The 15,371-nt window shown below is 38.6% G+C and overlaps 1 protein-coding gene across 1 annotated transcript; it reads left to right on the top strand.

The window, feature by feature from the left end:
• The first annotated feature begins 329 nt into the window (after positions 1-329).
• birc7 (baculoviral IAP repeat containing 7) lies at positions 330-14,688 on the top strand. Its single transcript, XM_060894567.1, has 8 exons — positions 330-845; positions 4,806-4,905; positions 6,310-6,391; positions 6,479-6,524; positions 6,820-7,032; positions 7,210-7,275; positions 7,469-7,530; positions 14,611-14,688. The coding sequence occupies exons 1-8, from the start codon at positions 512-514 to the stop codon at positions 14,686-14,688; spliced, it is 981 nt and encodes a 326-aa protein (XP_060750550.1). The 5' UTR covers positions 330-511.
• Positions 14,689-15,371: the final 683 nt, after the last annotated feature.

The raw sequence follows: 15,371 nt of genomic DNA, 5'->3' as shown, positions 1-15,371 counted from the left end.
TTATTTATTTATTTTTACCAAAAGTGTTATGTCTTTTACCCGAGGTAGTTTGGATAAGCGGTAGAAAATGCATGCATGCATGAATGAATGAATGAATGAATGAATGAATGAATGAATGTTATGTCTTTTATTAGGCTTTATATAATGTCAGTAGCATTTTGGGCATCACGAACATCCCACACTGCATGTCAAAACAACAGTGAAGTTAGCTGTGTTACAATTGTTTCCAGTGAGTGCCATTATTTGTGCTTTTCAGATCCTCTGCACACGGGACTTCTAGAAAAGGTTAACTGATAACAGGGGCAGTGGGGGGTTTCAGACCATGGATTCCTTCTATATGGGACGCGAGCTATGTGCTTCGTGCGAAAGTGTGTAACGGCGATGGAAACTGAATGAACAGAGAGGAGGGAAGAAGGAGCACTTTTGACAACTTGCTGCTAAACACTTCAGATAGATCTGCTGAGCTTGTACGTCCTGCTGAGCTGGTGTTTACGTCCTGGGACCAGGAGATATGGTGCGCTGCTTTCGCTTTAGCACGACACTGAGGCACTGGGCACTCGAAGACAGTCCGCCTGGCGAGAACCGGCGCCACTTATTTGTATGCGAATTCGTTCCGAGGAGGGTCACGAGCGATGGTCCGAGCGCCCGGGCATTGTCGGATTCGGTGGATGGCCAGCTGTTGAGCCAGCTGCAGCGCATGGGTGCGAGCGAGCCGGTGACAACAGGGCAAGCTGCTTATCCAGAGATGGAGGACGAGAATATTCGCCTCAGTACGTTCAGCACCTGGCCCACGAGATCCTCCATCCGACCCGATACACTGGCGCGCGCTGGCTTCTTTTACACAGGTGCGGGCTTTTACTAAACTTTAACACTTGTGTTCTTTTCAAGTGAATAATGCTAAACATGAAACGCCAAACGACGACAGTTAATTTTTTTTATAGGATATGACCACACTGTACTTTCTTAACAGTTTGTCTTGCGATAACGGAGTGTCCTTAATGGTAAAGATGGAGATGATTCCAAGGGCCACAATGAAGGACGTCAAATTCATCCTTGATGAGACCGTAGTCTTTTTTCAGACATATGAAAAAGTTTTGCATTTGTCGCTATAACTAAACGCCGCACAAACATTACATAGGTTGATGCCATTTGGGCCATTTTCAGTCCTGAATTTAAGGGTCGTACTGGGTGAAATGGCATGGGTTGGCTTTACAGGACATGAATTCCCTTTTGTGTTCCTCTCGCCGAAGTGACTAGAATTAACGAGAGTTTGTTAGTGCTGCCACTGCTGAGTGTGACTGTGATGAAAGGCTGATACACCCTACATGCATGTCTATTACACAGCTAAAACACACAGCGTCCATTTAAAACACAACCTTTACAACATCGCAGCTAAACTCACCGTTTCTCATATTTATTCAGTTGTATTTATTTCATAGCTGGATTCATATATCACACTTCGAGCAAACAAATGAACAACTTTCTTTAATTGTTTACCTTTCTACAGTCTACAGTGTAATTATAATTTATAGATTCATAAGAAAGGAACATATTTTAATCTTAGGGAAAATGTATGTAGGATATCATGTATACTATCAGTATTAGTATACATGATTAAAAACAATTATTAATATTAAAGAAGGCACAAGTTTTGTGTTGAAAACTTATACAAACCTGAAATAATTACATTTTGTCATAAGCACTTAGGTGCATCTCAATAAATTAGAATGTCATGGAAAGGTTAATTATTTCATTAATTCAAGTCCAATAGTGAAACTCGTGTACAAACCCGATTCCAAAAAAGTTGGGACACTGTACAAATTGTGAATATAAACAGAATGCAATGATGTGGAAGTTTCAAATTTCAATATTTTATTCAGAATACAACATAGATGACATATCAAATGTTTAAACTGAGAAAATGTATCACTGTGTGGCATCACCGCTTCTTTTTATAACAGTCTGCAAACATCTGGGGACTGAGGAGATGTTGCTCAAGTTTAGTAATAGGAATGTTGTCCCATTCTTGTCCAATACAGGCTTCTAGTTGCTCAACTGTCTTAGGTCTTCTTTGTCGCATCTTCCTCTTTATGATGCGCCAAATGTTTTCTATGGGTGAAATATCTGGACTGCAGGCTGGCCATTTCAGTACCTGGATACTTCTTCTACGCAGCCATGATGTTGTAATTCATGCTGTATTTGGTCTGGCATTGTCATGTTGGAAAATGCAAGGTCTTCCCTGAAAGAGACAACGTCTGGATGGGAGCATATGTTGCGTACTAACTCCTTTCTGATATTGCTTCACTATTTTTCGCTGCAGCATTGGGGGAATTGGTGATCCTCTGCCCATCTTGACCTCTGAGAGACACAATGCCATGCTGAGAGGCTCTTTTTATACCCAGTCATGTTGCCAATTGACCTAATAATTTGCAAATTGGTCCTCCAGCTGTTCCTTATATGTACATTTAATTTTTTTGGCCTCTTATTGCTACCTGTCCCAACTTTTTTGGAATGTGTAGCTCTCATGAAATCCAAAATGAGCCAATATTTGGCATGACATTTCAAAATGTCTCACTTTCAACATTTAATATGTTATCTATATTCTATTGTGAATAAAATATAAATTTATGAGATTTGTAAATTTGTGCATTACTTTTTTTTATTCACAATTTGTACAGAGTCCCAACTTTTTTGGAATCGGATTTGTATTATATAAATTTAGTACACACAGACTGAAGTTGTTTAAGTCTTTATTTCTTTTAATTGTGATAATTTTGGCTCACATTTTACAAAAATCTAAAAAAAATTTTATACTTCAAAAGTATTAAACATTTAAAAAATTGTTAAAAAAAACATTTTTAGTGTATTGTTGGAATTCTGGAAAGTATGTTCATTTACTGTATATGTACTCAATACTTGGTAGCGGCTCCTTTTGCTTTAATTACTGCCTCAATTTGGCATGACATGGAGGCAAAATTAAGGACATCCTCATAATTTTTTTCATTTAACATGGATAGAATTACCTACAGGTGTATCACAGAGCAGAGCATTGTAGTAGTTTGCCTTATTTAAACATGAAACATTTAGTTTGGTTTGCTCTTAATCTTAAACATGGCTAGGTTACGCCATCCAAACAAATTTACCCCAGGAGCAGGCCGAAAAATATCATCACGGGACCTACAGCAAGCTCTTGCTACAGTTAATGTCAGAGTGCATAAATCAACAAACAGAAAGAGAATGCACAACTTTAATTATCATGGGAGTTGTGCAAGGAGGAAACCTTTGCTGTGTAAGAAAAACATGAGGGCAAGATGGAAGTTTGCCAAAGAACAAACAGACAAAGGCCAAGACATTTGGAATAATGTGCTTTGGACAGATGAGTCTAAAATTGAATTATTTGAACACCAAAACAGAGGTCATTTTTGTCATAAACCAAATACAGCATTTCAGCAAAAGAATCTCAGGATGTGTTATGGTTAGGGGTTGTTTTGCTGCAGCAGGGCCTGTCCAGCTAAGCATCATTATATGCACTATGAATACTACATTGTATCAGAAGGTGCTTGAGGAACATGTGAGACCATCTGTCAAATAGGATATCAAATGAGTAAAACTTACACGGACTATTAAAAACTATTCAAGTGTATAAATATTGTAACAGTAACATATATATACTGTAAAATTGCCATGGTTTTAGATATATCAAATGAGTAAAACTTACACAGACTATTTAAACCCCAATTGTGAAAGTTTCAAGTGTATAAATATTGTAACATCCATCCATCCATCCATCCATTTTCTACCGCTTATCCGGGGCCGGGTCGCGGGGGCAGCAGTCTAAGCAGGGACGCCCAGACTTCCCTCTCCCCAGACACTTCCTCCAGCTCTTTGGGGGAATTCCGAGGCGTTCCCAGGCCAGCTGAGAGACATAGTCCCTCTAGCGTGTAATATTGTAACACTAACATATATATATATGTTACTGATTTCATATATATATATATATATATATATATATATATATATATATATATATATATATATATATATATATATATATATATATATATATAATGGTCATGGTTTTAGATAGTACAGAATAACATGTCTGCACAGGACGTCACAAAGATTTAAAATATATACCGGTATTCTAAAAGTTGAGAGAATTAAAGAAACCAAGCATATTACTGGCTTAAGTTTACATGACAGAGAATTACGCATGACTGCCCATGTTTAGAGATGCCTTTGGCTGTAACTGGCTGTTAGCTGTTTTATCTTCTCTCTCTCTATGCTAACATGGTTCAAGCTATGAATTGCTGCACTATGAGTGAATTAAACACTAAGTGTGTTCATTCCAGTATTTCTGACATGCAATAGAGAACATACAGTATTTACACTGGTCGGCGCTGCTTTTGTGTATTGCACTGTTTGCAACAGTTTGCACAGATGCACTTTATGTGGCTAGGACTAACTTACTTAATTCCTTTGCTCTGTCTTTGTTTTATGTAGCACATGGTCCTGGAGAAACGTTGTCTCATTTCACTGTGTACTGCAACAGCTATATATGGTTGAAATGACAATAAAAGCTTCTTGACTCTTGACTTGACATGACTTGACTTGTTTTTTAACCATACACAATTACATTTAATGCTATGGAATGGCCTCAATGCTTGTTCTCTGTTGAAAGAAAAAATATCTGACTAAAATTTAGATAAAACCTATATGGTATAACTATATGTTATATATGATCATAGTATCACTATACAATACAAATGCAAATACTAACGCCATGTCATCGACGTTTCATTTAGGTCATAGTGATAATGTGAAGTGTTTCTTCTGCGATGGTAGTTTGCGGAACTGGGAGCCTGGAGATGATCCATGGCAGGAGCATGCCAGGTGGTTCCCACGGTAACACATTTTTTAAAAACTGTATTGCATGGGCCATTGACTCTAATATTACTAATTCATTCATTTGTAATACATAATTCTTCCTAGTAAAACGATGACTGCAAGAACCAAAATGAAGAAATAATTATTCAAAAGTATTCAAACCAACTCAACTTTTGGGTTTTGTGTTACAGCCTAGAACTGAAATTTGACAAGATTATACTATATTTAGCACTAGTCTGCAAATCACCTTTCCAATTATTACACCTTTGTGTTAAACAAATAAAAATTAAACAACTTAAAACATAGAAATTTGTGTTAAACAAATAAAAATTAAACAACTTAAAACATAGAAACTTTTGTATTAGACCACCACATTTAATGCAAGCAAAAGTATAGGAACAGATTTAGCATTTAGATTTTTTTAGTAAATCGGCATACAAAATGTTCCTGTAAACTTCTGAATTCATTCTGCTGCGACCATTGTGACCTCATCAATAAAGATTAGTGAGTCTGTTTTAGAAGCAGCAATACAAGTCCAAGCCATGAGCTGACTTCCACCATATTTCAGATGAGGTCATATGTTTTGGTCCTGATTGTTCCAAGACCATTTCCATCACTTTGGTGTGAGCTATTCCTGGTTCCAGAACGTTTGCGTCTTAAATCTGTATGTCTTTGTAAAATTCTAATCTGGCATTCTGGTTCTTACTGCTGATGAGTGTTTTGCACCTTGTGGTAAAGACTCTAAATTTCTGCTCTCAAAATCTTCCCCAATCTTTGGATTATTACACTTTCATACCTGCCCTGTGGAGATCATTGTCACTGTTGTTTTTGAGTTTTTCTTCACAGCTGTCCCAATGACCTGTTGTTTTCACTGGTTGACCTATTCAGTGTCTATTGTGCAGTAGCACCTTTCTATTTCAGGACATTACAAATTGTTGTATTGGCAATAACAAAGTTTGTGCAATGTTCCTGATTAATTGTCCTTCTTTTCTCAGCTTTGAAATGTCCTGAATTTCTTTAATATATAGCTCTTTAATTTTAATATTGTCTTATCCTTTTTTTTAAACAACATATGCCGTCTTAAAAGGTGAAACTGAAAATCATGAGTGGTTGTTTTGTTGTTAAATTTCTGATTTAAACATTTCTAACAGGACACACCTTTTCCAATATTTTAGCTTTCCTCAAAATTGGGTGGTCTAATACAAAATGTGCTATATTCTATGTTGTTTATCTCATCTACATTTGAATGCCAAGAAATAAAGTCTACTACAAAAACAATGTACTGACCTTGCAATTCCAGTAACTTAAGGAGACAGTACATACATTACATATAATCCTAGTTCATTTTTATAGGCTATAATGCTATAAAATGGAATGGCTAAAGGGGTGTTTTTTCTTTCTTTTATTCCTTTTTTATGTTAGATGTGAGTTTTTGATCCAGTCAAGAGGACAAGAGTACATCAGCAATGTACAGCAGTCATTCTTCAACTTGTCAGAGCTTGCAGTTTGTATCTTTCATTCTTTAACACTTGATAATGAACTGCTTTTAAGTTTAAGTGTTTCTGGAGACTAATGGCAACTCTGTTTACAGAGTGAATCACAGATTTCAACTGAAAGAAATATTACCACTGGACATGGTAAGTGTTTTTTGAACACAATCAGGTCAGTAAAAATAAAGCAATTACAAAATAAAATAAATTTCATCTAATCTTGCTTTCCTAAAACTGTTAAGGACTACATGATTATAACATTCTATTGAATCAATATGTGTATTCAATGTGTGCGAATATGAATGCTTTTTATAAGTATATTTTTTATTATTGATTATAACCACCTATAAAAACGCAGCATTTTTTTGTTGTTTTATTTTCATCACATTAATTAGAGATCATAATGCACTGTTGCAAATTCATGTTTGTGTTTAATTTTAAGATGTGCTAAGTGGTGAGAGTGCCCCAGCAGCAACCATGTTCTCACCGGTGGTGCAGGCAGTGCTGCAGATGGGTTTTGACCAACCACTAGTTGAGAGCCTGGTTCAGTCCCACTTCTTGCTCACCGGCTACCATTACATTTCTGTCTCCGAATTGGTGGCTGACATCCTGCAGGCTGAAGAGGAGGGGAGGCAGGGCAGTGATAATAACACAGGTGCTAAAAGCATCCACTGCATTTCAAAAGACAAATATACAAAAGAACCTTCATATCTAATGTTGTATCAGAAACAAGTGCAATTTAATGCATTACATAAATAATGCTAAGAAAGTAAAAATATGCACATTACATCATATGCTGGGTCCTTCTCAAATGTAAGATTTATTTTTCTAGAGCCTGAGGTGAGGCAGAGCAGCAGTACCAATGGAATAAAACAGCAGACCTCACTTGGGGAGAAAGGTCTAAATTCACCTTGTTTTACTTTTACATGTGGACATGATTACATTTATGAGGATAGTTTAAAAACATATTTTGACATATGAAATAGTGAAATACTCTGTCATATGAACTGACCTTCCATGTTGTATGTCTTACTATTCACTTACTGTCTTGCTGCTAAAATTCAGAATTTGATGAATGTGTGTTTTTGTAGTTTTGGTGACCGTGAGTTCTGAGGAACAGCTGAAAAAGCTACAAGAGGAACGAACCTGCAAAGTATGTATGGACAAACTGGTGTCCATGGTGTTTATCCCTTGTGGTCATCTGGTTGTGTGCTCTGAATGTGCAGCCAGCCTGAGAAACTGCCCCATCTGTAGAGCAGTGATACGTGGTAGCATGCGTGCCTTCATGTCCTGAAGACACTATATACACTTGCACAACTGAAAGACATTAGTGAAAAAGCTCCTCTAAAAGCATATTTATCTTTAAAGGATTTAAAATTATTCTTAACCCCTTTTATTATTTATTATTGTATTATAGGATCAGGTTTGGAAACCTGAGATGAAGAGAACAAAATGCTGCAATGATTATATTAAATGGAATCAAAATGAAACTGTTTTCTTTTCTTTTTTAAATATCAATGAATTTATTAATGTGTACCTTATATAGCATATTTAATGTCTATTAGAAATATGTTGCTTTCTAAAGCTTAGTCTAAATATATTAATGATAATAAAAAATCAGTAAGGGGGGCACGGTGGCATAGTGGTTAGCATGTTCGCCTCACACCTCCAGGGTTGGGGGTTCGATTCCCGCCTCCGCCTTGTGTGTGTGGAGTTTGCATGTTCTCCCCGTGCCTTGGGGGTTTCCTCCAGGTACTGCGGTTTCCTCCCCCGGTCCAAAGACATGCATGGTAGGTTGATTGGCATCTCTGGAAAATTGTCTGTAGTGTGTGATCGCGTGTGTCAAGGAGAGTGTGTGTGTGCCCTGCGATGGGTTGGCACTCCGTCCAGGGTGTATCCTGCCTTGATGCCCGATGATGCCTGAGATAGGCACAGGCTCCCCGTGACCCGAGAATAGTTCAGATAAGCGGTAGAAAATGAATGAATGAATGAAAAAATCAGTAAAAGAATTCGGCACAATTGGTGTGGTGAACCTATAACTAGGGCTAATGGTACAGTATAGTTTTTTAATTTCTCTGGGAAATATGTATACCTGTCGAACATTGTAATAAGTAATAATTTGTAGTATTCTAAAATGTTATGGGAGACTATAGGAAAGGGAAAACGTCATGTATAGAGTTACATCCATGAATATTTTGAAATTGACAAATATTTAAATTTTTTCCACAAATACAGCAGCTGTGGTGCTCAGTGGATTACAAGCATTGCTCGCAAATAGCAATTCCAGTTGCCAGTTCTTGTCACGTTATACAGAACAAAAAAGAGATCATAGAGGAACGTATTTATCAAGTTCAGAGGTTGCCTCAGTGCTAGTTTTATGAAATACCTGCTGAAAGCTTATTGTATGAATGCAGCCATGTTGTTTTCATATTAGCAATCATGGATTATATTTTGTTTGGGAAAGAAAGTAGCAAATAGCAAAATATTTTTTGGGGCAGATCGTGGCCTAATGGTTAGAGAGTTTGACTCCTAACCCTAAGGTTGGGGGTTCGAGTCTCGGGCTGGCCACGACTGAGGTGCCCTTGAGCAAGGCACCGAACTCCCCAACTGCTCCCCGGGCGCAGCAGCATAAATGGCTGCCCACTGCTCCGGGTGTGTGTTCACAGTGTGTGTGTGTTCACTGCTGTGTGTGTGTGCACTTTGGATGGGCTAAATGCAGAGAACAAATTCTGAGTATGGGTCACCATACTTAGCCGTATGTCACGTCATGTCGTCATATTGTTTTACATTAGGGCTTAATGTGTTTAAGGCCTTTTTGTATGGCAACACCCCATTCTTTGCAGGGAACCTCAAAATCTTGTCCTGTAGAGATTCTTAAATGTAGGCTTTGCAAATTTAAGCCATTCAAGGTTAATGCAATTTGGCATAAGTAATCATAATTAATAAGTTATCAACATGTTTTTTCTAAGTATTGAGGCTTACACTCATCAGTTTGACACCAAATTTGTAAAGATAGGTCTAAAATCCTAGGACTACTTCACTTGCTTAAGAAAAGAAGCTGAGGAAGAAGAATAAGTAATATAGCCATATGCATCATGAGATGGGTATGAGAATGAGACTTGAGTATGAGATGGGATCATAATCATACCAGGAAACATGGGTTTAATGGGATTGTTTAACTCTTACTGGTTTGCATGTTTAGGAAGCTGAATGCTCTTACTGGATTCACTATTAGCCTATATTTTCCCTAGAATCATCATAACTGACTTTCAGATTTGCTTATTGGTGTTAACTGATACAGGCAGAAATATCCCTAATCCCTGCTCTATGGATACACATAATTTTGGTTAGCTTCATATACAAGAACACAGATTTTAGATGGTAAGTATAGATAAGCATCTATGTAAACCGGAGATATAAAACTCAAATTCCATCATGCTAAGAACAAACATAAAGTAAATCTTAACATGAAATACATTTTAGCCAAGAATAAACACAGCAACTTTAAAAGAGATTGTTTGTTGTTGTTTCAAGGAGCAGAATAAAGAGGTACTTGTGCCACATTGGGGATATCTTAAATGTGCAGTTTGCCAATTAGAATGGGCAGTTATACCACCTGAGAAAATTAAGGACCTTATGCACAATTATTACAAAAGATTGCATGCCATCACTGATGCTAAAGGGGGCAAAACCCGATGTTAACAACTAAAGGTACTAAAATAATTTTTGAACAGGGATTTTTCCTTATTTTCTTTTTTGTTATGTTTGATTGATGATTGTGCCATTCTGTTATGCCTTACATATTAACTTGAGTCCTATAGAGTCCTATGTTTACATGTTGTTTTGCACACTGTTTTTGCTCTTTGCACATGCTGTCTTTCACATTTCAGTCGATTTCTGTTTTGCACAATACATTACAATTCCAGTATTTCTGCACATGAAATATAGAACACACAGTATTTACAATGGTCCCCACTGCTTTTGTGTACTGTCTTTTGTGTATTGTCTTGTATTTTTTGTCCTGCACTGTCTTTTTGTCCTGATGTACTTTATGTGGCTAGGACTAACTTACTTACTGTAAGTCCTTAGCTCTGTCTTTCTTTGTAGAATTATGGTCCTGGAGAAATGTTGTCTCATTTCACTTAGTACTGCAACAGCTAAATATAGTTGAAATGACAATAAAAATGTCTTGACTTGACTTATGACTTGATAAGAAATAAAATACATTTGTTTTGCCTTCTCACTCATGTTTTCTTCAAAAAGTAGTACACATCTTGCAAATTCTCCCAAGGTATGCAAACTTTTGAGCACAAATGTATAATGGTGTGGTATGCTGAATCAAATTTTTTAATAAAATCGACCAACAGATGGGACGATGGTCACTATATTGTGGGTGATGAAACCACTTTTCCAGTGGAAATGGCTCTTGGGACTGGTTGTTTGGTAAATGTGCAAGTGTATGTCAATGTTGGGCCACCAGTACTTGTTCTGAAGGTGTTGATGTGTTCCAGGGGTCATTTGGGCCATTGTCATCAGACTGTTTCTCTAGTAAGTGGTTACAAGCATTGTAATTGCAGGGCAGGACACTGGTACTTGATGTGCAGGGGGACAGCTATTCTCATTTGTAACAAGGAGCCAGCTTTGGTGGTATTACAACCAAGTTGAAAAGATAATATGAATTGAAATCGTGAAAAGTGTCCACCGTGACTGACAAGCATTCAGTCACAGCAGTCTTAAGTTCTAATCAGTAAAGTTTATAAGGTTGGATGAGACTCAACTGATGACCATCTCTAACCAATGATTAGGGACACCTTACAGCTCACTCAGGGCAAGTCTCATTTTTGAGGACAACAGCAGTTAAAAGGTGATTCTCTCATTTAGTTATCAAATGATAAGTATGTGTATGATATTTGCTTTACAACTGTTACCCTCTCTTCTTTACTGTTTTCATCTAGTTCATTATTTTGGCCATTTATGCCACTCTTGGTAATTACCTCTATGTTTGTAACTGGTCACAGCAACATGCAAAACTATGTTTAATATTTGAAAATATTGGTTGAAATATATCATTTTGTAGTCTTTAAATACCCACAGATCAATAGATCTATATAATATTTCAATGCATAATCCTGTACAAGTAAAGGAAAGGGTAAAAAATAAGTGGATTAGGACATGTGGGTCATTAGCTAATTGACATGAGGGACCTTACTCTGTAACTAGGGGTTAACAAATAGGAGTTAATTAGAACGAAATAGTGGTGGTCACACTCATGATCTAATACTAAGATTCAGATGATATAAAGAAAATATGATCACAGACACTTCCACAGTCTGAAGCTATCTCAGACCATTATCTCATCTCATTTAAATGTGTCTTAACCATAATATATCCATCTTGCCTCTTTACTGTATCAAATGTACATTCAAGGAAGTTCCTGCAAAGAGTATAATCAATAATCTCTCAGAGTAATTAATTAGTGTCACAGAGTGATTCAAATTTTGACACCCCCTAACCACCGAAAAAAGTTGCTCAACCAAGATACTACTGTAGCACCAATAGCAACATCCCCTTTATCTCCTAACTACTAGAAAAGATTGTAAAACCGTAGTTATAGCTCATACTTCTACTGGTCTCTGATCAAGGTTGTTTCTCTTTGCTTGTGTTGTTTGACCTTAGTGCAGCTTTTGAATCCACTGATCAAATATTCTCCTTGATAGAATAAAAAAGGCTGTTGGAGTTAAGGTAATGTCTGGCTTATGTCTAATTTGACAGATCTTTATGAGAGTGTAGATTTAAATATTGACTTCCTGTGCTTACCAAAGTGATGTTTGATTTTTCTCAGGGTTCTGTTTTAAGCCCTCTTCTTTTTTCAATTCAATTAAATTGTATTTGTATAGTGCGTTTAACAGTGAACATTGTCTAAAAGCAACCTTGCAGACATAAAAATTTAGAATAAAAATTAAATTTAAGTTTAAAATGAACTTTATATTTATCCGTAATGAGCAAGTCTGAGGCAACTGTGACTGAAAACTCACACAACTGAAGGGAAAAACTCCCCATGACATGAGTAAGAAATCAGAACCAGACTCAAAAGGGAACCCATCCCCATTTGTGTAACACCAGATAGTGTGATTATAAATAACTGTCCTTAATATGACTATATATAGTCATGTGGAGTTGTGTAAGCAGGAGCTTTAGATTATAAATCAGAAAAACAGATTACAGATTCATTATATGTTTAACACTAATTCCTTACTGCCAAAGCCATCAAATGTTCACTGGTAGAGACCTGAGCACAAAGCCTACTGCCCCAACAGCATTTAAAAGCCAGCATCATAGTCTTAAATGGTACTATCCACAGTAGTCCCATATATTTCCAGGCTGTCCATGCGAAGTTATCCCCAGCAGTGAGCACCACCAAGCGACAAGAATCCAACCAGAAGTACAGTAGGTCATTAGAATGGCTTAGACAGGTATTGTGGCTTTTTTGAATGAATGGCTTTTTCTTCTCTGGCTCTCAACGAAGGCGGTCGCATTTTCTCTCCCTCTCCTCCCCTCTACTTTCCCTGCTTTGCTTCTTTCGTCTCGTCTACTGTCTTATACTTTGAGAGACTCTCTCCGCACTGCTCTCCAAACTAAAATATCATGGATTTGATAAACTGGTCTCTCAATGCAATTGACACCATCTTCTCGACGAGAAGCTTGGGTTCGGGGGAACCTGACTGCCCTGCCGGAAAGTTTGCAGCTGGCTATACGATGGACGCGTGGGAGAGGTGGCGGGTCGTGTGTCTGGCGGCTCTTTCTGTGGAGGACATTGAAGATATCTACCTATTCGGAACCATGATAACAGGAGTTCTGCTGATTGGATTAGGCATTGCCCTGGTTTATCGAGAGAATCAGAAAACGGTAACAGCTGTTCAAAATCTCCCAAAGCTGTCCGTCATGATCGATGCAGTGGGCAGAGCGGTCAGCACTGAGGCTGGGACTAATAACCGCATTATGGGTAACATCACGATGAAGCTCACTGCTTTGGATACTGTTTTGGTTAACATCATGGAGAAGCTCACTGCTTTGGAAAGAAAATCGGATCGATATGGAGACCAGAATGGACTAAGAGTGTAGTCGTGTAAATTGGAATGCGTCTACTCGCCCCAAGACTAAACAATCCCAATCTTATCTGCTTTCGGCTCCTCTCAACCAGCACTGGCCTCGGCCAAGGCCGCTGTTGGAACAACAATTCCCCCGGCAGAGCACTGCAGCGAGACGCTCTTGCGTTCCTTCCCCCACTTCTACAGACACCTGCTGATTGTTGACTCTCTTTGGGACTAATCAAGGTTGTCTCCATGGCAATTTGCTGTGTATCGCTATGACAATCTTGCGGACTGAGGCACACCAAGATTTGATGCCGGGAGCAACGACTCTCCAGGCCTACACTTACATACATACACACACACACACACATACATATATAAAGATATGCACTCACCCCCCACCCCCCATCCCACGCCTTCGCCGCTTTGTACCGCCAGTCTGACAAGCGGGTCTGTGACCAGCGCCGAAAGGCCGCAGGACCTGATGGCTGCTTGCCTGTGCTGGATTACCTCCACCCCCCACTCCCCTCCCCTGTTGCAAGTCGTGTGTTTATGGTGTACTGTTTATGTGCTTATGTTGCTGAGGTGTTTTTTTCTTGTTCCCACACTGTACTCCCCACCGGAGGATAGTCTGGGGGTTGTTGTTTTTTTTTTTTTCTCCTCCCTTCCCTCATGTTATGCTGTATCTCTTCTCAATCCCCTGTCTTCCTGTCCTGTCCTCCCCTTGTATTGTATGTATTGTATGTATGGGCAGGTTGATGGCTAATTTCGCTGGTACCTGTGACCAGTGACAATAAAGGCTACTACTACTACTACTACTACTACTATTGAGAGAGGAAGCAGTCACACTGAGAAACCAGAACACTGGGAGCTCAAGAGTAGCATGTGCACCTTGTGCTTGGGTCACAATAATTCACAAAAGCCGGCTTTGTTGGCTTCAGCAGGAAGGAATATATGGTAAAACTATAATGAATTCACAAAGCTCATGGTCAATATACTTGAGTATATAGTGCACAGTTGGGGGATCCATCCAATTATTGTAACCGAGCGTTTAACATCGGGTTTGTCTAAACTGAAATATAAGGAAATAAGGAACGGAAGCTCATCGACTGGACATTAACTCTTTATTTTATTTTTCATAGCGGCGCACCAACGTGGTGCTCCACCCCAGAACCCCCAGAACACACTGCCCTCCTGTGCGCATGCCCACACGCCATTAAGGCGAGCCCCAAATGCACTCAGTACATGCACTCAGTATATCATAAAATGCAATCTATTCCAACTTACAGATTAAGTCTGTTACATTATTATTAGCATATTACAATCCAAAGCAGCTGACCGCGTGGTCTATCGGGCAAAAATTGGTGCACAATGGCAAAACACTGGCGCCAGGTGCCACATTTCTTTTTAACTAAAACCACTGATTCCGAGGGGCTGCAGCTCTCCTTGATGACCCCATCTGCCAGCAGACCCGCCACTTGTCTCTCATTTCAGTACGTTTCTCAGGGGACACGCGATATGGGCGCTGGCTTGATAGGAGCCTGCTCGCCTGTTCTGATGTGATGTTTGATCAGTTTGCATTTTCCCGATTTTTTCTCGGAGGAGCTGAAGATGTCATTGTATTTTAGCAGCAATTCAGAAAGTGAAGTTTTTCCAAACTCTGAAGTTGGTGACTTATCCAGTGATACAGGGTGTTTCACTCCCATTGTTGATGTTGCAGCTACATCAACCGGAGCCAGAAGCAACTGAATATTAGCGTCATCAACAGAGTAAAACTCGCCCAGGTGCATACCTTGTGAAATGTCCTGTCCAGTAGGATTCAAAATCTGAGCTTTTGTTAGTCCATTTTTAACTGTGGTTACTGTATGAGCCACCACCAAATTCGACGAACCTGCCACATTAG

This window comes from Tachysurus vachellii, chromosome 19, assembly GCF_030014155.1.
Source record: "Tachysurus vachellii isolate PV-2020 chromosome 19, HZAU_Pvac_v1, whole genome shotgun sequence".
NCBI classification, from domain to species: Eukaryota; Metazoa; Chordata; class Actinopteri; order Siluriformes; family Bagridae; genus Tachysurus; species Tachysurus vachellii.
This window is presented reverse-complemented; position numbering and strand designations above follow the sequence as displayed.

Coding starts and splice junctions, on each gene's coding strand:
- birc7 (XM_060894567.1), top strand. CDS start 512: ATGGTGCGCTGCTTTCGCTTTAGCACGACACTGAGGCACTGGGCACTC. Junction 846..4,805: donor CGCTGGCTTCTTTTACACAG/GTGCGGGCTTTT, acceptor CGTTTCATTTAG/GTCATAGTGATAATGTGAAG. Junction 7,033..7,209: donor GGGCAGTGATAATAACACAG/GTGCTAAAAGCA, acceptor TTATTTTTCTAG/AGCCTGAGGTGAGGCAGAGC.